The 27,810-nt window shown below is 41.0% G+C and overlaps 1 protein-coding gene across 2 annotated transcripts in view; it reads left to right on the plus strand.

Moving 5' to 3' along the window:
- Positions 1-27,810, plus strand: part of NUP133 (nucleoporin 133) — a 58,009-nt gene that overhangs the window by 13,473 nt on the left and 16,726 nt on the right. For both annotated transcript variants that reach the window (XM_049645065.1, XM_049645066.1), the window contains exons 9-20: positions 4,444-4,591; positions 5,818-5,965; positions 7,083-7,240; positions 10,798-10,889; positions 12,494-12,657; positions 13,890-13,984; positions 18,993-19,217; positions 21,988-22,110; positions 22,690-22,786; positions 23,465-23,716; positions 24,370-24,503; positions 27,283-27,441. In XM_049645065.1, the coding sequence (XP_049501022.1) occupies positions 4,444-4,591; positions 5,818-5,965; positions 7,083-7,240; positions 10,798-10,889; positions 12,494-12,657; positions 13,890-13,984; positions 18,993-19,217; positions 21,988-22,110; positions 22,690-22,786; positions 23,465-23,716; positions 24,370-24,503; positions 27,283-27,441 (1,795 nt within the window). The remainder of the gene's footprint in view (positions 1-4,443; positions 4,592-5,817; positions 5,966-7,082; positions 7,241-10,797; positions 10,890-12,493; positions 12,658-13,889; positions 13,985-18,992; positions 19,218-21,987; positions 22,111-22,689; positions 22,787-23,464; positions 23,717-24,369; positions 24,504-27,282; positions 27,442-27,810) is intronic.

Consider the following 27,810-nt stretch of genomic DNA (forward strand, 5'->3'; position numbering starts at 1 on the left):
AAAAAAACTTAAAAAAAAAAAAAAAAGAAAAAGAAAAAGAATAGTGTTTGCCTTCCCAGTGCTTATGGATGCTCCTTGATCTGTTGTTCGTTTTGGCCAGGTTTACAACCAAGGCTTATATTTTCAGTGAGCAGGCTTATAAGTTCTTTTACTAGATTATTACTGACAAAACTCGGATTCATTTTATTTTTATTTTATTTTATTTTATTTTATTTTTTATTTTATTTTATTTTATTTTATTTTATTTTATTTTATTTTATATTTTTTAAGCTAATTTATTTTTGAGAGAGAGGCACAAGTCGGGGAGGGGCAGAGAGAGAGGGAGACACAGAATCTGAAACAGGCTTCAGGCTCTGAGCTGTCAGCACAGAGCCCGATGCGGGGCTTGAACTCACAAACCATGAGATCATGACCTGAGCCGAAGTCGGACCCTTAACTGATTGAGCCACCTAGGCTCCCCTCAGATCATTTCATTCCATTCCATTCCATTCCATTCCATTCCATTCCATTCATTTTAATTTTTTTTTTAATGTTTATCTTTGAGAGAGAGAGAGAGACAGAGTGCGAGTGGGAGAGTAGCAGAGAGAGGGAGACAAAGAATCAAAGCAGGCTCCAGGCCCTGAGCTGTCAGCCCAGAGCCCAACGTGGGGCTCAAACTCATGAACCGAACCACAAGATCATGATTTCAGCCAAAGTCAGACGACGCTTAACTGACTGAGCCACCCAGGCGCCCCTCAGATAGCTTCATTCTAGATATGAAGTTGGATTTTTTAAATCATAAATGTATTATGTATGTACTCACATAAAAATTTGTTAAATTTTTGCTGGTTTGCAAAATTTTCATTATCTATTGTTCTGTCATCTCTACTACCTAAAACAGCTTCATGGTTTTTAGAATGTGACAATGTTTTTCTAAAGATGTCAAACCTGGCCTAGCACCACTCTCTAAGGAGTTCTGTTAGATGTGTCTCCATGACTCGGCGCTCCTTATCACCCAGTGATGTAGTCTTTATTTTATTTTTATTTATTTATTTTTTTAATGTTAATTTTTAGAGAGAAGGAGAGGTGGAGAGAGAGGGAGAGAGAGAGAATCCCAAGCAGGTTCCACACTGTCAGTGCAGAGCCCAACACGGGGCTCGAACTCACGAACTGTGAGATCATGACATGAGCAGAAACCAAGAGTTCGACACTTAACTGACTGAGCCACTGAGGCCCCCTGAGGCAGTCTTTAAAGTAACTTCAACGTAGAGTCTTATCATCGGTGTAACCAACTGTACCTCCGTCCTTGGTATTTTTAAGACTGCATTCTCCAGGAGCTCGCTCGGTTCCTTTTTTGTGTTGTGTTTTGGCAATACTTTTCATCTCTGTGACTTGTTTATTGTATAACTGAAAGTTTGTACTTCTTAGCCCGCTTTATTTCACCCATTCCCTCACCCCCCTCCCTTCTGGGGAGTCTTCTTTTGTTTTTGTTCATTTGTTTTGTTTTTAAGTTTCCACATGTAAGTGAAATTGTATGGTATTTGTCTTTCTGTGTCTGACTTATTTCACTTAGCATAATACCCTCTAGTTCCATTCATGTTGTCACAGATGGCAGGATCTCATTCTTTTTTATGGCTGGGTAATATTCCGTCGTCTTTATCCATTCATTTGTTAATGGACACTGGGGTTGATTCCATATCTCAGCTGTTGTAAACAATGCTGAATTAAACATAGGGGTGGGGTGCCTAGGTGGCTCAGTCAGTTAAGCATCTGACTTTGGCTTAGGTCGTGATCTCACGGTTCGTGGGTTCGAGCCCCACATCGGGCTCGCTGCTGTCAGCACAGAGCCCGCTTCAGATCCTTTGTCCTCCTTTCTCTCTGCCCCTCCCCTGCTTGCTCTCTCTCTCTCTCTCTCTCTCTCTGTCTCAAAATAAAGTAAACATAGGGGTGCATATATCTTTTTGAATTAGGGTTTCATTTTGTTTGGATAAATACCCAATAGTGGAATTATTGGATCATATAGTATTTCAATTTTTAATTTTTCAGGAAACTTCTATACTATTTTCCATAGTGGCTGCACCAGGTTTGCATTACCACCAACAGAGTATGAGGTCTCCTTTTTCTCCACATCCTCACCAACACTTGTTAATGCTTGTCTTTTTGATTTTAGCCATTCTAATAGGTGTAAGGTATTATCTCATTGTGGTTTTGATATGCATTTCCCTGATGATTACTAATGTTGAGCATCTTTTTATATGGCTGTTGGCCATCTGTGTGTCTTCTTTAGAAAAATGTCTATTCAGGGACACTTGGGTGGCTCAGTTGGTTAAGTATCCATCTTTGGCTCACGTCATGATCTCATGGTTCGTGGGTTCGAACCTGTGTTGGGCTCTGTGCTGAAAGCTTGGAGCCTAGAGCCTGCTTCGGATTCTGTGTCTCCCTCTCTGTCTGCCTCTCTCCCTCCCACACCGTGTCTTCCTCAAAAATAAATAATAAACATTAAAAAAAATGTCTATTCAGGCCCTCTGCCCATTTTTAAATTGGGTTTTTGGGTTTTTTGGTGTTGAGTTGTATGTCTTCACATATTTTAGATACTGACCGTTTATCAGATACATTATTTGCAAAATTCCATTCAGTGAGTTGCCTTTTTGTTTTGTTGATTGTTTCTTTTCTCATGCAAAAGCTTTTTATTTTGTTGTAGCCCCAATAACTTTATTTTGCTTTTGTTTCCCTTCCCTGAAGAGGCATACTCATAAATATGTTGCTAAAGCTGCTGCCCCAGAGATTACTGCCTGTGTTTTCTTTTAGGAGTTTTATGATTTCAGGTCTCACATTTAGGTCGTTAATCCATTAGTTCCTTTTTATGCGTAACATTCTTCCATGTCCTGTATTAGCTCTTCAGGTCCTTGCCCGTATGTTACAAATTTGGACCGATATTTTTAAATTTCTTTCAAGAGTCCAAGTAGAAGTGATAAAGGTTCAGGAATTGGGTGAAGAAAACAGTGGAAAAGGAGTCAGAGCCACGTTAGGACTGCTTGGTTTGGAGTGGTGTGTCACTGAGTCCCTGGCTGCCACTTTCTTGGTTTTTTTGTTTGGTTCCCCACCCCCCATTTCTTGTTTTTAGTTGTCAGTAGAGGGCGCTTACCGCCCTGTTAATGTTTCTGAGACTTGAATGGAAGTGGCTAATAATTAACACTACTGAAAGTTCCGGAGGGGTTAAGGGTAGAGACCATTTAATTCTTTTTGAGGGCAACAATTTTGATAGACTTGAGAGGAACATAGAAGCTTTAAGAGAGAAAAAGGTTTGTCTTCACATGGAGATTTCTGTAACTGACTATTACAATTAAAAACAAAATGTTCTTCTGGACCAAAGTAAACTTCAAAGAACAGATTAGTCCAGGGTTTGGCAACCTTTTCTGTGAACGGCCCCAGACTGGCTGTTTCAGGCTTTGGGGGCCATTGTGGCCTTCACTGCAATTATTGTACTCAATCAGTGATAGCACAAAAGCATCCATGGACAGTATAGAAGTAGGTGGACGTGGCTGTATTCCGGTAAAACTTCATTTATAAAAACTCACTTGGGCACAGTGCGGCTTGAGGGTTATGCTTTGCCAACCCCTGAATTTGATGATTTGATTTTTTTTTTAAATTTTTTTGTAATGTTTATTTTTGAGAGAGGGAGAGAGAGAGAGAGACAGCGTAAGCGGGGGAGGGGCAGAAAGAGAGGGAGACACAGAATCCGAAGCAGGCTCCAGGCTCTGAGCGGTCAGCACAGAGCCCAACACGGGGCTCGAACTCAAAGACCGTGAGATCATGACCTGAGCTGAAGTCAGACGCTTAACTGACTGACCCACCCAGATGCCCCAATTTGATGTTTTTTTAAGTCAGATTTATTGAGCTTATTTTATATACAGTAAAATTCATCCATTTTAGTGTATAATTCAATGAGTTTTGACAAATGCACACTCATTTGGGATACAGTCAAGAAGAGGAATAGTTCCGTCACCCCAAGAATTCCTTCGTGCCCCTTTGTAATCAACCCCTCCTCTTCTTTCAGCCCCTGGCAACTATTGATGTGTTTTCAGTCCCTGGAGTTTTACCTTTTCAGAATGCCATATAAGTGGGATTATATAGTATTCGAGCCTTTTGAGACTGGCATAATGCATTTGACATTCATTCAGTAGTTTCTTCCTTTTTACTGCTGAGTAGTGGCACACTGTGTAGAATTACCAGGGCTCATCAGTTCAGCAGCTGAAGGATCTTGAGCTTCCAGTTTTAGGCAGTTACGAATAAAGCTACTCTACCTATTGGCACACAGGTTTTTGTGTGAACTTAAGTTTCTGTTTGTCTTGGGTAAATATCTAGGAGTGGGATTGCTAGGTCATATGGTCAGTGTATATTTAACTATATGAGAAGACAAGCTGTTTTCCAAAGAGCTATAGATCTTTCTTTCTCATTGATTAGTGATGGGCTCCTGATTTTGGCAGCTGCATGGCACCCAGCGGACAATCCATGTCTCATCTATTACTCTCTGATAACAGTAGAAGATAATGGCCACCAAATGTCTGATGTAGTAACTGTAGAAGTCACTCAGTATAATCCACCTTTTCAGGTAAGATTTCTATCGTAAATTACAGATGACAGTAACATACTCATAAGTAACTCAACTCATACGAGTTGTCTTAACCATTGCAGGGTCAAATCTTTTTAGGAGATTGATCTGTGGGGCTTGGAAATATTTTTAAATAGCCAGTGTTTAGGCATTGCATTTTGTTTGCCATCTTAGATTTGTTCCTTTGTGCAACCTTAGCTAAATGAGAGTGGAAGCAGCTGACAGGAAGCAGTTGTTTAATATTGTAAGTATTGTTTAATAATGGTGTCTTAAATCAGGAGACTATAGATGCTGGAGAGGATGTGGAGAAACGGGAACCCTCTTGCCCTGTTGGTGGGAATGCAAATTGGTGCAGCCGCTCTGGAAAACAGTGTGGAGGTTCCTCAGAAAATTAAAAATAGACCTACCCTATGACCCAGCAGTAGCACTCTTAGGATTTTACCCAAGGGATACAGGAGTACTGAGGCACAGGGGCACTTGTACCCCAATGTTTATAGCAGCACTCTCAACAATAGCCAAATGATGGAAAGAGCCTAAATGTCCATCAACTGATGAATGGATAAAGAAATTGTGGTTTATATGCACAATGGAGTACTACGTGGCAATGAGAAAGAATGAAATATGGCCCTTTGTAGCAACATGGATGGAACTGGAGAGTGTGATGTTAAGTGAAATAAGCCATACAGAGAAAGACAGATACCATATGGTTTCACTCTTATGTGGATCCTGAGAAACTTAACAGAAACCCATGGGGGAGGGGAAGGAAAAAAAAAAAAAAAAGAGGTTAGAGTGGGAGAGAGCCAAAGTATAAGAGACTCTTAAAAACTGAGAACAAACTGAGGGTTGATGGGGGGTGGGGGGGAGGGGAGGGTGGTTGATGGGTATTGAGGAGGGCACCTTTTGGGATGAGCACTGGGTGTTGTATGGAAACCAATTTGACAATAAATTTCATATATTGAAAAAAAAATAAGAAAATGAAAAAAAAAAAATAATGATGCCTTAACAGGGGTGGCTCTGGTGGTTGAGCATCCAACTTCGGCTCAGGTTCATGACTTTGAGCCCCACGTCAGGCTCTGTGCTGACAGCTCAGGGCCTGGAGCCTGCTTCGGATTCTGTGTCTCCCTCTCTCTCTGCCCCTCCCCCGCTCATGCTGTCTCTCTCTCTCTCTCTCTCTCATTAATTTATATTATATTTAATTCTCATTAAATATAATCTTTAATTTCCAGTCTGAAGACTTGATTATGTGTCGGCTGATGGTCCCAAACTTTTCAAACCAGACTGCTTATCTGTATACTGAGAGTGCCGTCTATGTGTGCTCCACTGGAACTGGGAAGTTTTCTCTTCCTCGGGAGAAAATTGTCTTTAATACACAAGGTATAGTATCAGCTTTAGAAAGGATGATTAACGACTCATTAGTCATTCCTAGCAGTTTTTATTGTCTTTCCATAAGTGTTATTTTAAGCATGATACCTCCAGGTGTTATTGAGACATTCATTGTGTACGATACCAGTGGTAGCTGAAGTCCTAACCCTACAGAAAAACCAAAAGGGTAGTAAATTCCCAAACTGTTTTGGGCAAAAAATAGTAACATTTTCTCCAGAAGAAGCCAGGAAGGAAAGAACCAATGGTAAGAGAAGTAATTTATCCTGAGTTGCTGTTCTTTAAGGAAGTTTGTCCAGATCTCTGGATAAGAAGAATCCCAGGTGCTGGACTCATGCGGGGGGACTGGAATGGGGGCGAGGGGAGCCAGGCAAGAGTGGAAAAAAAAAAAAACAGCCAAGTAGGTCTAATTAGAAATTTTAATCTAAAGAGATTGGACATAGTGCAAAATCCAAGTTGGGCAGTAAGATGGAACATAGATTTTCTAGTTTAAACACAAGAGCCTTGACTTTGGGTTGGGAGATTGTTATTAAGGCATTGAGCAAGCGTAGACTTTTTTTTCCCTCCCCTTTGGCTTACTTAGTAAGTAAAAATACAGGGCACCTAGGTGGCTCAGTCAGTTGAGCATCTGACTCTTGATATTGGCTCAGGTCATGATCTCTCAGTTGTGGGATCGAGCCCTACATCAGGCTCCACACTGGGTGTGGAGCCCGTCTGGGATTCTCTCTCTCCCTCTGCCCTTTCCCCCTGCTCATTCGCTCGCTCTCTCAAATGAAGTTTTTAAAAAGCTGAGTTCTGAGTAGGAATATTGTAAAGGAAAAAAATGTTTTTATTGTAGCAAAATTTTTTTTTTGCTTAAGGTGGTAGATTATATTTGTATTTTATTTTTTTAGAGAGAGAGTGTGTGTGCAGGGGAGGGGCAGAGGGAGAGTGAATCTCAAGCAGGCTCTGCGCTGTCAGGGCTCAATCCCACACCCCTGGGATCATGACCTGAGCTGAAAATAAGAGTCAGATACTCGACTGAGCCATCCAGGTGCCCCTAGAGTGGTAGATTTTAGAAAACATTTTTTTTGTTTTGTTACGTATTTTTGTATATTTTTCTTTCTTTTAGGAGATAGTATTTTAGGAGCTGGTTCCTGTGGTGGTCTTCCCATTCTTTTTTCTAGAAACAGTGGGTTGGTGTCTATTACATCAAGGGAAAATGCATCTATATTAGCAGAAGACCTTGAAGAATCCCTAGCATCTTCAGTTGCTGGACCCAGCAATGAGGTAATGCAGTTCTATAAGACTCTTTAGTTTTTATTAGAGTATTCCTTTTAAAAAAATTTTTTAATGTTTATTTTTGAGAGAGCGTGAGCAGGGAAGGGGCAGAGAGAGAGGGAGAGACAGAATCCGAAGCAGGCTCCAGGCTCTGAGCTGTCAGCACAGAGCCAGACGCGGGGCTCAAACTCATGAACCACGAGATCATGACCTGAGCCGAAGTCAGACGCTTAACCGACTGAGTCACCCAGGTGCCCCTGGGTATTTCCCACAAATGTTTTAGTTGAACAGCTTAAAAGAGTTGTGATGAAACATAATTCTTTTATCTCCCTCATCTCCTCTGTCCTCCTTTCCAGAAGCAACTCCCTTTAGGTCTTTGAGCCGTGTCTTCTGGTGTTTTTTTCCATATTTCTAAGTAACATCGTATGTTGCTATCTCTTAATTTACCGGTTTTAGACACCTCTTGATTTCCTATTACGGAAGGTAAGGATTTAGGGTAACTTACACTCCTTCCTCTGCCTATATTGTCCCAGTATAAATTTTTTTCCTTTAATGACAATGTGAATATTTATGGTTCACTGAGTCAAGTAATGTACTGTTACATTTCCTTCGTTATTCAATTTTATGTGATTCTTGGAGTTTTTAATGGACTAATTTTGTATTTGCTTTCATTCTTTAGTATCTGGCCCATCTTCTAACAGCCTCCAGCAGCGGTTTAAGTGCCTTTCAGTATGGTTTTCCCCATAGTCAAATCTCTAGAAATTCTATGTCTATGATCACCTTGGAATTTTTCTTTTCATTGTCCACAGATCCCCACCAGGATCTGTCCCGGCACCACCCACACCGATTTGCTTTGTGTCCTCTCTGCTCTGTCATCTGCCTTTCCTTCTGGTTTTTCCATCGCCATGCGTTGTAGTTGGAATCACAGATGTTTGGGTGGTTGTGCTTCCTGCTATTGTGGGATTATATTGAAAGGGAGAGTGGGATACAAATCATCAGTTTTTTTTCTGTCTTGAAACACGGAATACCCTGATCTGTAGATTTGTATCATTCTTTTACAGAAGACTAAATTAATATCATGTGGGGCAATTTCCATTTGAATAGAATGTGAAATATATAGACTATTTCTGTAATTCGAAATTGGAATGACTTGGTAGTTTCAACGGGAAGTAACAATTTTTTTACTTTTATTCTTTTGTAGCCTTGTGGTTTTGTAATACTGCCTTATGTTCTGAAGCTATCTTAGAGCATTCTACTTCTTTAAAATTTTTCTAAATCCCTGTTTAAGCCTGAAATCAACCGTTATTGTTAGTAATATACATTGTGGTGAACTGTGTAAGAGCAAACCTATGAAAGGTTGTGTGGCTTATGATGAAACCCCCAGATAGTTTTACTCACAATATAGTCCCTGAGTTATATATATCTTTTTAAAAAAAAAAATTGTATGAGTCGATTCATATTCTTTATTTTTATTTTTATTCCAGGATAGTTAACATAAAGTGTTACATTAGTTCCAGGTATACAATGTAGTGATTCAGTAATTCTATACATTACTCAGTGCTCATTATGATAAATGTGCTCTTAATCCTCTTCACCTGTTTTACCCATCCCCCCACTCACCTCTCCTCTGGTTACCACCAGTTTGAGTCTATTTTTCACTTTGTCTCTTTTTTTTCTTTGTTCGTTTGTTTTGTTTCCTCCACGTGAGTGAAATCATATGGTATTTGTTTTTCTCTGACTGACTTCATTTAGCATTATACTTCCTAGATCCATCCATGTTGTTGTAAATTGCAAATATTCATTCATTTTTATGGCTGAGTAATATCCCTGTGTGTGTGTGTGTGTGTGTGTGTGTGTGTGTGTGTGTATACATCTTCTTTATCCATTCATCTGTGGATGGACACTTGGGCTGCTCCCATAATTTGGCTCTTTTAAGTAATGCTGAACTAAACATAGGAGTTCATATACGTTTTTGAATTAGTGTTTTGTATTCTTTTGGTAAATATCCAGTAGTGTGATTGCTGGATTGAAGGGTAGATCTCCAAGTGTGCGTGTGAGTGGGAGAGGGGCAGCAGGAGAGGCAGATCTTCAGCAGGCTCCACACCCAGTGCAGAGCCAGACTCAGGGCTCCATCCCACGAACCGTGAGATCATGACTGAGCCGAAATTGAGAGTCAGACACTTAACTGAGCCAGCCAGGCACTCCAGGGTAGTTGTACTTTTAACTTTTTGAGGAATCTCCATACTATTTTGTACAGTGGCTGCACCAGTTTGCATCCCTACCAACAGGGCACGGGGGTCCCTTTTTTGTCCACATCCTTGCCAACACTTGTCGTTTCTTGTTTTTGATTTTAGCCATTCTGACAGGTGTGAGGTTATATCTCAGTGTGGTTTTGATTAGTATTTCTCTGATGATGAGTGATGTTGAGCATCTTTTCATGCGTCTGTTGGCCATCTGTGTGTCTTTGAAGAAATGTCTGTTCATGTCTTCTGCTCATTTTTTAATTGAGTTGTTTGGTTTTGGATGTTATATCAGTTCTTTATATATTGTGAATAGTAACCCTTTGTCAGATACGTCATTTGCAAATGTCTTCCATTTAGTAGGTTGTCTTTTAGTTTTATTGTTTCATTTGTTGTGCAGAAGCTTTTTGAGTTAGTCCCAATAGTTTATTTTTGCTTTTGTTACCTTGGCCTCAGCGTACATATCTAGAGAAATGTGGATGTCAGAGAAATTACTGCCTGTGCTCTCTTCTAGGATTTTTATTGTTTCAGGTCTCACGTTTAGGTCCTTAATCAAATTTTGAGTTTCTTTTTGTGTTTAGTATAAGAAAGTAGTCCAGTTTCATTCTTTTGCATGTAGCTGTCCAGTTTTCCCATCACCATTTGTTAGAGAGGCTTTTTCCCATGCATATTCTTGCCTCCTTTGTCAAAGATAAATTGATCATATAATTGTGCATTTACTTCTGGGCTGTCTATTCTGTTCCATAGATCTGTGTGCCTGTTTTTGTGCCAGTACCATACTGTTTTGATTACTACAGCTTTGTAATTTTTTTTAAATGTTTATTTTTGAGAGAGAGAGAGACAAAGTGTGAGCAGGGGAGGGGCAGAGAGAGAGGGGTGGGGGGGACACAGAATCTGAAGCAGGCTCCAGGCTCCAGGCTTCGAGCTGTTAGCACAGAGCCCGATGCAGGGCTCGAAGCCACGAACTGTGAGATCGTGGCCTGAGCTAAAGTCGGACACTCAACTGACTGAGCCACCCAGGCGCCCCTGATTACTACAGCTTTGTAGCATAACTTGATAACTAGGATTGTGATACTTCCAATTTTTTCTTTTCCAAGACTGCTTTGGTTATATATACCATTTTGATAAGGTTTTTGTTGACCATTTGGCCCATTTTATCTTGTTTCAATGTCTTAAGTATATAAACCACTGGTATAAAGTGTATGGTAAACAGTTTGTGCATCTGTGTTGTTGCTGTCATAGGTGGGTCCAGTTTCTATTCTAAATTCCAGTAATTTAGAATATTCTGATACCTTCACCTCTAAATTACAGTTTTTTATTTGACAGAGTATGGTTTTTGAGGCTTCTACAAAGAATGAAACCATAGCCCAGGAAGATAAAACTAAAGTGTTAAAAGCTGCTTTTCTGCAATACTGCAGGTATGAAAAGTTTTTTAAATTATGGCTTAGTTGATGTCTGAGCACACATTTTACTGACGTGCGTTCCTTATTTGTTGACTGGTGAGCAAGTTGGAAGAATGCTGCCACCAAGGAGCGGATGTTTTTCTGAGCTTCGGTGCTTTACCAAACTTACCGTGCACTTGGTAGGCACAAGAGGCTTCCAGCTGGTCTAGGAAAAAACGTGGTGTGACATACCCTCTCCGCTTAATGGATAACAACGTGCTGTTAAAAATGGTGATCGTGGGGGGGGCGCCTGGGTGGCTTAGTCGGTTGAGTGACTTCAGCTCAGGTCATGATCTCGCGGTTTGTGAGTTGGAGCCCCACGTCGGGCTCTGTTCTGACAGCTCAGAGCCTGGAGCGTGCTTCGGGTTCTGTGTCTCCCTCTCTCTCTGCCCCTCCCCTGCTCATGCTCTGTCTCTCTCACTCTCAAAACTAAATAAATATTTAGAAAAAAATTTTTTAAAAAATGGTGATCATGGAAGACCTCTTGCAAACATGTTTTATGTATACTGTGAAGGCAAATAAGTTGCATACAGAGGTTTAGCGATGTTATAAAGAAGTGAGACTTGGCCTATTCATTGGGTTTTGTTCTGTACAAAATCACCCGAGAACTTAGCAGCTTATTTAACATAGCTCATGATTCTGCAGTCTGGCTGTTCAGGGGTTGGGCTCATGTGGACTCGCTGTCTGTGATCAGCTGCCAGCCACCCAGGCTAGACTTGCCCACATTTTGGGGTCTCTGGCTGGTCATGTCTCTGCTCATGTGCCCCCTCATCATCTAGCAGGCTCTCCCCTCTGGGTGTTCTCCTCCTCCCCGTGGCCTCAGTTCTTTCCTAAGATGCAGATATTCCTGCTCATGGGGGTGAGGTGTGCTCTCTTTGCCCCCGTGTGCCCTTCCTCATAGTCCCTCGGCCTCGCTGCTCTTCTTCCTTGGCTACAGGCCTCTGCTTATCCATGCCTTCCTCCGGGAGGTTTTCCCTGCCCCTTGGACGGTTTTGGTTTCCCTTCGGTGTGTTCTGTAGCGCTCCCCTTTCTTTGTCACGGGGTACGTGTGACTGCTTGTTTAACTCTCCGGCTCCTTGCGACACCGTATCCTCTGTGAAGCCTTGGAGTGTGTTCTCAGTGTCTTGTCCTTCTGCCTCCAGTCCCTGGTGTGTTGTAAGTACTCAACATATATTTGTTGAACTAATAAATGCATAATAGGTGTCTCTATGTTTTTAATGTTTATTTAGAGAGAGAAAGAGATAGCAAGCGGGGAGGAGGAGAGAGAGAGGGAGACAGAGAATCTCAAGCAGGCTCTGCACTGCCAGGGCAGAGCCAGACGTGGGGCTCAAACTCACGACCCATGAGGCCATGACCTGAGCCAAAATCAAGAGTCAGACATATAACCGACAGAGCCAGCCAGGCGCCCCTCGTGTCCCTTTTAAACAAATGTTGTTAACTTTTAATAATGTTGTTTTAATGTTTTAATAATGTTATTAACTTTGGGCTAAAATACGGGAGTTTCCCAATTAATGTTTATGTGGTGAATTTTGGAAAATGTTTGCCTCCTTTAATACTTCTATGTTCCCATTTTATTTCAGAAAAGATCTGAGTCATGCTCAAATGATGGTTGATGAGCTCTTTTCCTCCCACTCTGACTTGGATTCCGACTGTGAACTAGACAGAGCTGTTACCCAAATCAGCGTGGACCTGGTGGATGACTACCCGGCCTCAGACCCACGATGGGCTGAGTCTGTCCCTGAGGGTGACAACTTCTTTTCATATTATGAGTGATCTGTTTTGAGAATATTCTGGTTCCTTTTTTAAGCATCTCTTGAAGCATGTCTTTTTTAGTTTTTAAAAGTTATTAATTTATTATGTTTTAAAAGGTTGTAATTTACCTTATAGTAGATTTTGGAAAGGGCTCAGAACAGATCTGCCTAATAAAAACTGAAGGAATATCAGAGCAAATCTTGCTTGTTCTACCTGAAGCAGATTAGCCCTACTTAGCTTCCTCTCACATTTTATTTCTAAAAAATTGGTAGCAGAGGTAAGCATTTGGCATCTGTGTGTGTGTGTATATGTGTATATATATATGTACATATGTGTATATATATACACATGTATATGTATATTTTGTATCATATATATTTTTTATACATGTATATATTTTTTAAAGTTTATTCATTTATTTTGAAAGAGCGTGCACAAGCAGGACGGGGCAGAGAGAGAATTCCGAGCAGGCTTCACTCTGTCAGTGCAGAGCCTGATGCGGGGCTCAGACTCACGAACTGCCAGATCGTGACCTGACCTGAAGTTGGACACTTAACCGACTGAGCCACGCAGGTGCCCCTTTGACACCTGCTTGTTAGCCCCCAAATTAAATGATAATTCTGGCATAATCACTGTATTTGCCTAATAGAAGGTATACATTTTCCTAAGAGCTGCATTGAGCAAATCTCAGTGTATAGAAGTGGGCCTGTCTTGACATTCGGCCCAGGATTTTCCTCCCTGCCCTGGGGGACTGTCCCTCTTAGACTTCTACTGCCGCGTCCCAGCAAACTGTCTCAAACCTCCATTTCTCTCCCTTATTTCTTACTTAGCAAGTTTGCTAAGCCTTATTAGAGGTTTAGGAAGGAAACGTCAGTGCTTACCTTTTTTCTTTGACTTTATTTTGATCTGTCGAGCTTAGAATGATATAAATGATTAAGCTATTGTTAGCTTAATGTTTTTGTGTTTTGAATAAATACACTATGAAATGTATCAAACTCCCAAAATTTCCCTCTAAATTTTTTAAATTCTTGGGTAATGTTATAAATAATTGCATTGAAAGGTTGGTGGTTTCCTTTTGTATAGATTTTTTTTGGTTTTATTTTGTATAGATTTTTTTGTATAGATTTTGTATAAGTTTATTTTGTATAGATTTTATTTTAATAGCAGTAGTTATTGTAAACCCAGTATATTATGTGTTTAAATTTTGTTACTGTGTTTCAACAGAAGCACCTGGGTTTAGCAATACGTCGCTGATTATTCTTCACCAGCTAGAAGACAAAATGAAAGCCCATTCTTTCCTTATGGACTTTATTCACCAAGTAAGCATCTAGTCGCTGTGAACAGGGATGGCCAGGACCCTGTGTCTTTTGTCAGCTCTAAGGCAATGGGAGATCCTTGCTTATTGTGAGATGTTTCATTGGGTGGGGACATGACCAGTGTTCTCATTTTCTTTGCTGACTTAAAAGTAAGTAATTCCAGGGCTGGGGGGGTGACGGGGGCGAGGTATTCAAGTATAAATAGTGCATTGAAAACAGGGTGAAAAGAAGAAAAATAGTGTCTTTCAGCAGAAATGTTTCAGTTTTTCTCATCACTTTCTGTGATGTCCCGCTTTTCATTCAGATCTATTGTGTGCTTTAATGTAAACTTAGGTTTTCACGAATTGACTTTGTATTATTAAAAAGAGTGAACCATATTAAGGTGATGACAGATTTTGATACATGGGCTTTTAATTTTGAAGTGCCATTAGAATCAATTCCCTGTTTAAAGTGTTTTCTTTCAGGAGTATTCCCGTTTATATTGGGTCTAAAATTAGAATATTAAAATTTGCTGCTAGACAGAATTGTTACGGAGAATCATCCACCTCTGCTTTGTTGATCAGTAGTGGCTTCCACGCATATTGTATATCCACATGAAGAAATTCAGTCCCACTTTTGCTTACTTTTTCCAAAATCAGTAATGCCTTGACATTAAAGAGATTCTGATGCTGTCTCAGTAGAACTTCCTGTGGTTACGGGAATGTTCTGTATCTGTGGTCTTCGGTAGTCACTAGTCACAGGCAGCTGCAGAGCACTTGAAATATGACTGATACAGCTGAGGAACTACATTTGTCTTTAATTTAATTTTAATTAACTTAAATTTAAATCACCATTTGGTGGAGAGTGGCTCTCTTATGATTCCAGAAATAGCTTGATTGTTCTTAATTCCACATTCTGCTTCATTATAATGCATGGTTTGGCTCCTGACTACTTTTATTGTCTTGGCAAGAGAACTCCATTTAAGTCGCTCTCTCTCTCTGTCTCTCTGTCTCTCTTTTTTTTTTTAGGGGTTTAGGTGGACTGCAGATTAATGGGGAAAATACAACATTTTCTTCTGATATAATTGTTTAGTCAAGTGTACTAATTAACTATTAGTTAACTATTAGTACCTAACAAACCACCCCCAAATCCTCAAAAGATTAAAGAATTAAAGCAGTTCTTTAGGGTACCTGGGCGACATTTCTGTTGATTTTGGCCGGTACCACGCCTTGAACTGCATTTAGGGTAGGCTGGGCTGGAAGGTCCCCAGGCTTCTCTCGCCTGACGGACAATTGGCCATCAGTTGGGCCACTTGGTTCTTCTCCACTTAGTCTCCAGTCCTCCTTTCGCCTGGACTGGCTTCCTGTGGTCTCGGGGCAGCACTCACCGGGGATGAACTTAGAAGCTGTGGTCTTGCTCAGGTCTTACCTTAGATGTCACATCGTGTTACTTCCACCAAAGTGACATTGGTCAAAGCAAGTCACCAGGCCAGCCCAGATGAAAAGGATTGAGAAGTGGATTATACCTCTTGACGGGAGGAGTGGCGGTCACGTGGCAGGAAGGTGTCATACTGGGATGGAAGGAGTTCATGCCTTAACACGCCACACCGAGGACACACTGACTGATCAGAGGGGGAGGGAGCCAGGGGGCAGGAGCAGTTACCGCCTCTTTTGGCACAGCCTCCCTGGGCTTCAGACTCCTGCTGGAGTCACTGCGCTCTTGGAAGCAGTGTGCATTGCAAGGTAGTGTCTAGCTGGATCTAAAAATCCCATTCCGGCTATGTGTTTATACTTGCATTACCTTGTTAACGCTTATTATTAATTTATATGAATAATCAGGAAAAACGTGTAACCAGATACTTGTATCTAAGGAAGTAATTCTGAACATAAGGCTCTCCTCCTCGGGCCAGATTCAACACCAACAAGGCCATATCTCATCCCAAAGTGGAGGAGAATTAGTATCCGGGCCTCGGGACAGTATCTTTGCCTCTGGGTTTCCGGTGTTGAGGGAAGCATATATCCTCACACATAGTGCAGAGAACCTTGGAAGCGGGGAGTTAATGTGCTCCTCTTTGCTGTGTGGCTTGAGTGACGTTACTGTGTCGTTACCACTTCACTGGCCGTGCTGCCGCACTGAGGCAAATAGAAGCAGACGAGCAGAACGCCCTCATGTAAAAACTACATTTGCGGTATTTGTGAGGGAGCCAAGAAGGGAATTCAAATCAGTAAGGACAATGGAACTCTTATTTTAAAATAGCCAGGTGAACAGGTTGAATAAATTAAGACAGATTGATTCAGTGACCTGTTCCACGGTCACTAAAAATAATGGGTAAAAAGAAAAAAAATGAATATCTAAGTGTGTTGTGAAAAATAAGATGCTGTCAAAACAAGGTACAGGGGCCCCTGGGTGGCTCGGTTGGTTAAGCGTCCGACTTCAGCTCACGTCACGATCTCCCCATTCGTAGGTTCGAGCCCCACATTGGGCTCTGTACCGACAGCTCAGAGCCGGGAGCCTGCTTCAGATTCTGTGTCTCCCTCTCTGTCTGCCCCTCCCCCACTTGTACTCTTGTGTGTGTCTCTCAAAAATAAACATTTAAAAAAAACTAAAAAGCAAAACCAGGTGCTGAACAACATATATAACGTGACTCCTTTGTGTTACAGAAACCAAAATGTCTTCCAGAGTAGAAATGCCACAAAAGCATATAAAGATATGAAGGAGACAACTGCAGGTCCAGTAGGGAATGGGCGGGGGACTTGTACCTCTCCACGCTGTTAAGTTTCCTAACCATGTGCAAGTCAGGCTCTCTGCGTTCACCGTGGACAGTGTGGTGGAGAGATTTCCGGAGCGGTGACCCACACCTGCACTGTTAGTTGAGCCTTAAGGGGAGGAGCGTGTTGGGAAGAGAACCCTTTGTTATATATTTTGTATTGTTCTCTTCCATGGGTTAGAGCTTCACGCCGTCTTTCCTGACTTTGCTATTCATTTGGGATGGTAGAGAATGTTCCTGAGAGCCTTGAGGTCCAACCTACAGTATTATCCTTCCTTATGGCCCTGGTTTATCACACCCACTCTCTTTTGGTTGTATTCTCTGAAGGAAGGGTTCTTGGGCGCTGTCCTCTTAGTCGATGTGTCTTTATGTATGATTGCTGTACGTTCTCAGAAGTCAGGGTGTGGCTTTTCTTTAAGCAGTTTAATGAGTGAATTTGGCAGCAAAGTGGCAAGAAATGGTTCTCCAGCCAAGAGAGGTCATGTTCGTCCTCTCGTTGCCCAGGTTCTCTGCTCGCAGAGGCAGGCAGTGAGAGGTGCCGGCAGCACCCTGGACACACAGCATTTCCATGGTCATTCCCAGTGTAGAAACCATCTTCTCCCATTTAGAAAAAGGGAGGAAAGAGCATTTTTACACAGAGAAAAAGGAAAAAGATGCATGAATGTCATCTTTTGTCTTTTGTTTTCAGTTGGCTGATGTTGGAGTGTTTGTTCTTGACATGTGCTTGTTTTTGTGTTTTTAAAAAAATTTTTTTAATGTTTATTTTTGAGAGAGAGAGAGACAGAGACAGAGTGCAAGCAGGGGAGGGGCGGACAGAGAGAGGCATAGAATCTGAAACAGGCTCCAGGCTCTGAGCTCTCAGCACAGAGCCTGATGCGGGGCTCAAACTCCGGATTGGCGAGATCATGACCTGAACTGAAGTCCGATGCTTAACTGACTGAGCCACCCAGGCACCCCTTGACATGCACTTGTAAACCAAGTTTGTTTACAAAACCAAGTCTTGCCAAGACACAAGTTGTTTTGGCTTTTCACTGTAATTACCTCTTGTTCTTCTTGTCTTGACTGCTGATGCTCCTAAATGATTCTATTTTGTGGGAAGCAGCCTTCCGCCCTGGGTTTCCTTTTACACACTGCAGGGCTGTCTTTATACTTTAAAAAAAAAAAAAGAAGAAGACTAACCTCATGGGGTATTTGCAGAAAACCATTTAGCAAAAGGTAGATTCCTCATTGTTTTTTTGAGCTCGTTGTAATAAATCTAATTCAGAAAAAAAATTTTTTTCTTAATTTTTTTTCTTTTCTTAAAACAAAAATTTTTTTTAATGTTTATTTTTGAGAGGCAGAGTGTGAGCGGGGGAGGGGCAGAGAGAGAGAGAAAAACACAGAATCTGAAGAGGCTCCAGGCTCTGAGCTGTCAGCACAGAGCCCGACACGGGGCTCGAACTCACAAGCCGTGAGATCATGACCTGAACCGAAGTTGGACGCTTAACCGACTGAGCCACCCAGGCACCCCCCAAAATTTTTTTTTCTTAACCATGTGCATTCATCACGTCTGTCCATAGGAATTCCCTGGGGATTTGGGTTACTGTTTATTTTTGTTTTCTCTGTACTTTATTTAAAATAAACCTCAGCATATAAAAACCAAGTCACTTTGTTAATGAAATAGATCACACTTAAAATGTGGAAGAGTATTCAGTATTTAGATGTCTCTTGGCTTCCTAGTTGGGATGTAACGCTTCATCAAATGAGAAAGCTTAGAAGTCCTGGAACCTAGCAACGCCTGAAACAGGCATCAGGCAGACCAGAGGTAGATAGTGCACAGGATTAAAGACTCTCCCACCCTCCCCATGGCTTTAAGGTTCTGGGAATCAGGTGCTGAAGATGGAAACTGCTGAGTGTCTAGTTCCTGAGGATCTTGAATGTAGGGAAGTTATGTAGAAAAGAGCAATTTTACAATTTTCATAACCGTAAGTAAGAAATAAGATGGAGTGATGGAATGGCCCTAATCTCAGAAGAGGAACCATCTGCCCTTTCTTATAGGTGCTCACAGCTCTGGCTGAAGGGTGTGTGTGTGTGTGTGTGTGTGTGTGTGTGTGTGTGTGTGTTCGTGTTCAAAACAGCAAAAAGGAGAGGTAGCTGAGGTACTTTTTTGGGGGCAGATGAGGCCAGTGGCTCTGTACCCAGTGTGCTCCTGGGGCAGATAAGACTGCATTACTTTGTACGTTACTGTAAATGCTTTCTAAGAACATGTGTTTGTGTTTTCACCAGGTTGGCTTATTTGGACGTCTTGGCACTTTTGCAGTTCGAGGGATGCCCATGGCAACTCGCCTGTTGCTCTGTGAGCATGCCGAAAAGTTATCAGCCGCCATCGTTCTCAAGAACTACCACTCGAGGCTCTCTGAGCTCGTGAACACAGCAATAATGATTGCTTTAAATAAGAGGGACTGCGAAATCCCATCCAACCTGACCCCCGCAGACGTCTTTTTTAGAGAAGTAAGAGTTGTTATTTTGCCCTTAATGTGGCTTTGTAGAGCTGGGCCCTTGGCCGATCATGCCCCCAACAGAGAAAAAGCTTGAGGCCAAAAAAAAATCTCATTGAAATTTTAAACAGGACTCCATATTTATTCGTCACTTTCCCTACAAATTAGAGCTTGCAAACTTGACTAAGAAGTCTTCCCTACTGTCTGCTGGGTGTTTTCCTTTTGTCTCTCCAAATCCACTCTTGACTCTGCCTCAGAGGGCACCTTCGCCAGTGGGTTCCTTTGCCCTGTGGCTTCTTGTTGCCTTTAACAGAGGTGAGGCACTGTTATTCTCTGTTCTGTCATGCCCCCCTCCCCCCAGCCTCATTCCCTCCCTGCTTCCACTGCAGTTTGCTGTGCCTTCTGTCAGAGACTGCGGCTTCCCTCTGGCTGCTCTCCGCGTTCCCGGTAACTGCTGCTTCCCAGTGCCCCTTCACACCTGGGCTTAGTGGTGGCTTCCCTGTCGCTAGCCCTGGGTGCCGCCCCTTCCTCTGCAGATCCCCTTACTCTGCCAACCGTCCCTTCACTAAACTCTTCTCAGGCACCTGCTAGGATCCTACTATCTACCTTGCTGTTAAAATCAATTTATTTTCAAAGGAAAAGAAAAACCTGCTGTAAACTTTGGAGGGAGAAAAGAGGAAGATGCTGGTCAGCTGGCCATTGTGAAATAAGTACTTTTTGGGAGGGAGAGGTTAGATCTGATGCCAGAGCTTGTCCAAAGAGTTGGGGTCTATCCCTAAAACCCTGCTGGAGAGCTGTCCAAGTTAACTGTTGGGAGTGTTGGGTGTTGGGGTCAGTCTAGGTGGAGGTGAAAAGGTCTTGGAATTCTGAGGAGATGGGACTAGTGAAGAATGTGTTCTTAAGATCCAAGTCCGTGAAGTACATGGTGGAGGGTAGCGTGGCGGAGAGGAGGGTATATGGATTGGGGCCAACGGCCTCAGGTAATTCTGAGATCCCGAACTAGTCTATAAGAACCATCCGGCTTTTGGAATGGAGGGACTGGAGTATTGTAAGGAGAGTTAGTAGGTTTTAATACATTTGAGGAAGGAAATTCGGAAATGGGTCGTAAGCCTCGCAAGGCCTCAGCTTTGAGAGGATGTTGGGGTTTTGAAGGGAAAAAGATAGGACCCTTAAGGCATATAGGTTGCTTTCACAATCAAAGTGTTTGTTGTAACTTTTGTGTCTTTTTTTTTTGTCTTTGTTCATACTTAATTTTATACAGCAAAACAAAGTTTTTTTTAAAAAATTCACAAATTATTTGAAAGAATTAAGAGTCGTGTTCTTTTTTTCTGCATTCGGATCAAAGTGGAAAGCATACTAGTTAATTCAGTATATATTTTCCAGATAACTGGAAAAAAAAGGAGTGATTTGGAAATGAGAAATGATTATCAGTTGGATACATAATTCAGGAATAGTACCTTAGGAATAGCATAGGACAAAACCAAAAATGTGATAGGTTTTTCAAAAGAACACTCCATATGGGAAATGGTAATGTTTAAGACTATGATGTTTACTGGCCTTAAGCTTCCTTTGGGTGTAGTTCTGAATCCCAGGGTTCCATTAAAGCAGAGGTAACTGTTTAAGGGTCAGACTTTCAGGATAGCATATGAACAGAATTTGAGACCGCTGAGTATGTAACTCCTATCATAAAGGTGTTGAGCAAATGTTTTGACAATAATTTTCTGCTATCATATCATATATCATATCATATATCATATCATATATGCTTTCCCTATCATTTTCACGTTAACAGTATTAAAAAAAATTCTTAAGTTTGGGGCACCTGGGTGACTTAGTCAGTTAAGCATCTGACTCTTGATTTCGGCTCAGGTCATGATCTCATAGTTCGTGAGTTCAAGCTCCTCATCGGGCTCTGCCCTGGCAGTGCAGAGCTTACTTGGAATTCTCTCTCTGTCCTGCTTGCTCGATCTCTCTCTCTCTCTCAAAATAAATAAGCAAACAAACATGAATTAAATAAATAAGTCAATATTGCACCCTATAAAAAAATTCTTACCCTTAATCTTTTAAATGAAATGAGCCAGAAGTCTCTTGCTAGGGCTGTTAATGTGCCTTTGACTAACATCTGAGAAGGCAGAACAGGGTTTAAAAGACAGTGATTCTGTTTGGGCCACGGTTTGTGTATAGGTCTTGCTCCTTCAACTAGTTTGTATCCTTAAGGGCAGCAAACCTGATTTCTGTTTTTCCTTCTCTCTGAGTGCCCAATGCTATGCAAACTCTGGTGTATTAAGTAGTAAGGTAGGGAAAGTTTAACTGTGGGCTGAAACTGGAAACAAGGGTTTCAGTGCTTTAAGAACAGTTTTGCACCGTTACCTCCGTGTGTTAGTAATGACAAAAATTAGAAAAGAACAGTTAGAAATTATATAATTGACCCTTGAACAATGTGAGGGTTAAGGGTGCCCGAGCCCCCATGTAGTCAAAATGTTTTTTAAAAAATCCTGAAGAAGAGAAAATAAATTCACAGTACTGTAAGGTATCGAAAAACATCTACATGTAAGCAGACCCACGCATTTCAAACCTGTGTTGCTCAAGGATCCCTTGCACAGTATTTTCTCTCCCTACTTCTTTTTAAATGTATTTTTTGCTATCAACTGTTTTATTCTGAGTAATGAGCTAAGAATATGACTTTCTGAGAAAAGCCCGTTGAGTAGATTCTGGGCAGTTGTGATTATTACCCACCGCCATGGTTTTTGTTAAAAGTAGTTGCCTTCTCTGTACTCCCTCAGGTGTCGCAGGTAGACACCATTTGCGAGTGTTTACTGGAGCATGAGGAGCAGGTCTTAAAGGAAACATCTTTGGAATCTGTTGAATGGGCTGAAGTGGTGATCAATGTGAACAGTATTCTCAAGGTACAAAACCACGGTGAAGATTTCAGCAAATCAAAGACCAGAGTGTGGCTGGAAGAGAAAGTGGTTTCCATATTCCAACTCTGTATTGCCAGTAATTTAAAAGTGTTTAGCATTTAATTCAAAAAATGTAGAAAAGTACAGTCGTTTTATTTATCAAGCATTTTGAATGTCTTATGCATATTAAAAGTTTCTATAATCCTGGGTTCTGGATTATAATAAAATAATAACCTTTTATCTGGAGAAAGATACATATATCATGGCAAATGTATTAATGTTATAGTAACTAAGTGTCTTAATTACTCAAGAACTTAATAGTTACATTATTGATTAAAATGTTCCATTTAATCTTAGATAATGTTCTTCATAGCAATGGTTTTCCTACTTTGGTTAGTAAGTTTTCCAAAATTAAAGTTAACTTATGGAGTAAAACAAATTTCAAATGCAGAAGAACCAAAAGAGTAATTCTTACAGACTTGAGCTGAGTATTTTTTTAGTATTAATAGACTTTGATGTTTCAAATTATCTTTAAGAATACTGGGACTCATCACTTTCTGCATATGCTGATGCATTTTTTTCTAGGACATGCTACAAGCTGCCTGTCATTATCGACAGAATAGAAACTCCTTATATAGAAAAGAGCCGATAGAACAAGAACCTGAGTATGTTCCTTGGACAGGTGAGATTGCAAGCTCTGAGCGCAAATGTACTGGTTTATTACTAGCAGTCGTTCAAGATATATTTCTAATGGCCTATCGTTTCTGGAAGCTGTATTATTCCATTAGTGTGGGTTTGTGAGCGAAATGAAAAATAAGTGCCACCTCCAGAATGAGTAATTCTTGTGAAAATTGCTTTATTCTCTTAGAATAATTTGTAGATTTGCCTGTAATTTATGTAACTGATACTTATTATGCGTCCACTAGATTTAAAAAAAAAAATTTGTAAGTAATCTCTACCCCTGACGTGGTGCTTGAATTCACGATCCTGAGATCAAGAGTCACATGCTCTACTAAGCCAGCCAGGTGCCCTTTGTCTACTAGATTTTAGTGCATATGGTTATTCAAAGAAGGAGGTCCTGGCCCTAGAGGTATTGACAATAGTTAATGTTGATTTAATACAAGAAAGTAAGTGGAGTTAGCACTGAAGGAATTTAGAAGGGAGAGGATCATGTTCACCTGGCTGTGTTGAAGTCTCCGTAGAGAAGATGGGATTTAAGCAGGACATAGAGAGGGATCAGCTGAACCCCTATTTGTTTATTTTTTCCAGCAGCGGTGACATGATAGTTCTTAGGCAGTTGGTCTTTCCCCTAGCCATTGTAGAACCCTTACTTACCATATTACTTTATGTGATCTCATAGCAACGAGTGGTCCTGGGGGCATCCGAACAGTAATCGTGCGCCAGCATGGGATTGTCCTGAAAGTGGTATATCCTCAGGCAGACAGCAACCTCCGAAACATTCTGACAGAGCAGCTGGTAGCACTGATTGATTGCTTCCTGGATGGTTACGTTTCCCAGCTTAAGTCTCTGGACAAATCTGGTGATCAAGAAAGATACAGCAGTCTGGAAATGGAATACCTACAGAAAAGATCAGATCTCCTATCTCCACTTCGTAAGTGCATGATATTTAGCAATGGCTATGGGTCTTTGACGTTGCGGAGCGGGTGACGGAGTCCAGTCGTTAATGTAGCATATTCAGTGTAATATCATTAATCCAACTGTAACCAAGAACGTAAAGCAAAGCATGTATGTACAGCTTTCTGCATTCATTCATTTGTTCGACCTTGTCTTCACACCTTTCCAGGTACGAGTACCATAGATGGTGCTGAAGATGATTTGAAAATGAATAAATTAAAAACAACTGGAGACTGTGCTCAAAGAGCTTATCTCAGACTTTTACATGAATAAGTCGACTGCACAGTAGAGCACGATGAGGGCGGTTAGAGGGTACAGATGGGACAGTGTGGCTGTTCGGCAAAGGACACGTTATTTTCATAGCTAGAGTTAGGAGAAGTAGCTCGTTTTGCTAGTATACCAAGGAAGGGACTGGCATCATGGGTAGGCAGTGATGAAGCAGGGGATTAAATTTGCCTCTCTAATGAGTTTATAAGGATTATGAAACTAAATGCCAGTAAGTGGAAAGGTTTCTATTCGGTTATTTTTTAGAATATAATATGAATTAAAGGTAAAGTTTCAAGTAATACTTTCTATCACATAATAAGTTTTCACTAACAGAAATTTTTCCATCTGTTCTCATTTCTACAGTCACACTAGGCCAGTACCCGTGGGCTGCTTCATTAGCAGAAAAGTACTGTGACTTTGATATCTTAGTGCAAATGTGTGAGCAGACTGACAACCAGACCAGACTCCAGCGCTACATGACCCAATTTGCTGATCAGGTAACGAGTGTTGGGGACGTAGGAAATTGATGCTGTTGTAAGGTTTTACCATTTCAAATCTTTTTTTTTTTTATGCTTATTCAAGAGAGAGAGAGAGAGAGCACGTGTGGGGAGAGGAGGGGTAGAGAGAGAAGGAGAGAGAGAAGTCCAAGCAGGCTCGGAACTGTCAGTGCAGAGCCTGATGCGGGCAGGGCTTGAATTCATGAACCGCGAGATCATGACATGAGCAGAAATCAAGAGTCAGACACTTAACTGACTGAGCCACCCAGGCGCCCTCGTTTCAAATCTTACTTGGGTGTTTTGTTGGAAGATGATATATAGTCGTTTTGTAGTTACCTTATGTACTAATTTGTGCATTAGGTTTCTTTGTAAATTGGCAGATGATTCCAAATATTGTTGAAAGGTTCTGTGACCTTTGACGAATAAGTTAAAATTTTCATTTCTATTCATATATTTCCAGTCATAATTAAAAGTACTTAGGTATATGAAAATTGAGAGAATTTTTAAAATTTGAAAAGAAGATCTTAGGAGCACAGGATGCTGCAGCTTTTAGAGAGCTCAGCTTTCCATACACCAAAGATTTGTGCTCTCCTTCTTTGACATCATGCTTCTTATTTTTTTTCTAATTTTTTTTTTAAATGTTTATTTTTGAGGGAGAGAGAGAAAGAGCGTGAGCAGAGAAGGGGCAGAGAGAAGGAGACACAGAATCTGAAGCAGGCTTCAGGCTCTGAGCTGTCAGCACACAGCCTGATGCGGGGCTTGAACTCCCGAACCATGAGATCATGACCTGAGCCGAAGTCGGATGCTTAACCGACTGAGCCACCCACGTGGACCCACATGCTTTTTATTTTTCAAAAAACTTTTCACTATGACACTCTCTAGGTGAATTTAAGCTAGTTGATTGTCAAGTAAGCACTGACTTTTTTCTTACTATAAAAGTGAACATAGGGGCGCCTGGGTGGCTCAGTCGGTTAAGCGGCCGACTTCGGCTCAGGTCATGATCTCACGGTCCGTGAGTTCGAGCCCCGCGTCGGGCTCTGGGCTGATGGCTCAGAGCCTGGAGCCTGCTTCCAATTCTGTGTCTCCCTCTCTCTCTGCCCCTCCCCCGTTCATGCTCTGTCTCTCTCTGTCTCAAAAATAAATAAAACATTAAAAAAAAAAAAAATTTAAAAAAGTGAACATAGTTTAAAATTCAGAAAGCCCCTATAAACCAGAAAGATTTTAAGAATCATTCAAAATTTCACTACCCAGAGAGGAAGAACCCTTTGTAACATTTGGTTTATGTTGTTCTAATCTTTTCACGCTATATTATTGTGGACAAATATGTTTTGCCAGTTGCTAATCACAAACATTTGTCCTGATATCATTAAATATTTCATAATGTTTTGATGGTATTGTGGTATTTCATGGCCTGGATGTAACTTGCTTTATTTGATCAGGGCCTGATTGTTTGACATGGCTTATTTAGTATTTCACGATAGCACTAAAGTAAATATTTCTGCGCCCATCATGATTTCTATTCTTTTGTGGATTCTAGTTCTTTGTTGACATTTTTCATCCATTTTTTCTTTCTTTTGTTTTCTTTAATGTGTTCAGTAGTTCTTTAAAAAATCCTTCTGTACTACCTCTAAAATCTGATCATCCTCAGATTTGTTTCTCTTGCCTACTTCTTGGTCATATTTTTCTGCTTATTATGTCTTACGAATTTCTGGTTGTATTTTGGATATTGTGTGTAAAGGAACCTTAAAGATGAAAATAATGTTTGTTTTTTTTTCTCCTGAGAGGCAGATAAAGTGAGAGGTAGGTCACTGAGTTCATCAAGAACAGAGGTGGGCCAAGATTTGGTTGAGGCTTTTGTTACATTCATTTCATTTCTGGTTTCAAAGTCTTGTGGGACTGGTGTGTTCATGGCAGAATTTCCTTTAGTGGAAATACCTCTTAAATACTGTGTGACTGTAGGACATTTTAATCTTCCCTTCCAGCCTAGCCTTCCATGCTACCCCAGCATCCAGCAAACATCAGGTGGGGAAAACTGGCTAGGCATTTAGACCCTCTCTAGAATCCTGTTTATCATTCCAGTGCACATGGCCTTCTGGCACAGAATTGAACCCCTGGAGGTGTGGAGGCAGCGCCTAGGTGGCTCAGTCAGTTAAACGTCCAACTTGGGCTCAGGTCATGATCTCACAAGTTCGTGGGTTTGAGCCCCGCGTCGGGTTCTATGCTGACAGCTCAGAGCCTGGAGCCTGCTTCGGATTCTGTGTCTCCCTCTCTTTCTGCCCCTCCCCTGCTCATGCTCTGTCTCTTTTTCTCAAAAAAAAAAAAAAAAAAAAAAATGAATAAACATTAAAAAAAGAATTTGACCCCTGGGAATCTTTCATTCTGCACTGTTGCATAGAACTTTCCTGTGTGTTTTCTAGATAGGACATGGGGCACGTTGAGCACCTGATGTGATTAGTGTGACCGAGGAACTGAATTTTAACATTTTAACTAGGTTTAAACAGCTGTACATAGCTAATGGCTGTCAAACCATACCACGCACATCTAGAGTTTACATGATCTTAAACAAGATCCCCTTTCGGAATCTGCATTCCTCTTTTGTTAAACTAAGTTAAGGGTTTTTTTTTGAGGATCCTAGTATATAGAAAATAAATGTTTAAACAGGATCTCTGTTCTGGAATCTAAGACCTTTGAAAAAAATACTAACGTTTTATTATCAGAAATATACTTTTTAAAACTGTATTGATAAATATTATTGGATTCTTTGCTCTTTTATTTGTAGAATTTTTCAGACTTTCTCTTCCGTTGGTATCTGGAGAAAGGAAAGCGAGGCAAATTATTATCTCAACCCATTTCTCAGCATGGAGAGTTGGCAAATTTTTTGCAAGCTCATGAACATCTCAGCTGGTTACATGAAATTAACAGCCAAGAATTAGAAAAGGTAAGAATTGAGTTACATGGAGCAGGTTTAGGCAGTTTGTTACTTAGTTGTTTGTTTGGTTTTTTTTTTTAACTAGTTTATATTTTATAGAGAAAGAGCACAAGCAGGGGAGAGGGGCAGAAGTTCAGAGAGAGAGAGAGAGAGAGAGAGAGAGAGAGAGAGAGAGAGAATCCCAAACAGGCTCCATGCTTAGCACAGAGCCCAATGTGGGGCTCCATCCCATGACCCTGGGATCATGACCTGAGTTGAAATCAGGAGTCAGACGCTCAAATGACTGAGCCACTCAGGTGCCCCTTTAGTTTTAATTAGTTTAGTTTATAGTGATTAAAATGCTATTTAGAAATTATTTTAAGCATATGTCTCCTTTCT

The sequence above is a fragment of the Panthera uncia genome, chromosome D2, assembly GCF_023721935.1.
Source record: "Panthera uncia isolate 11264 chromosome D2, Puncia_PCG_1.0, whole genome shotgun sequence".
Lineage (NCBI taxonomy): Eukaryota > Metazoa > Chordata > Mammalia > Carnivora > Felidae > Panthera > Panthera uncia.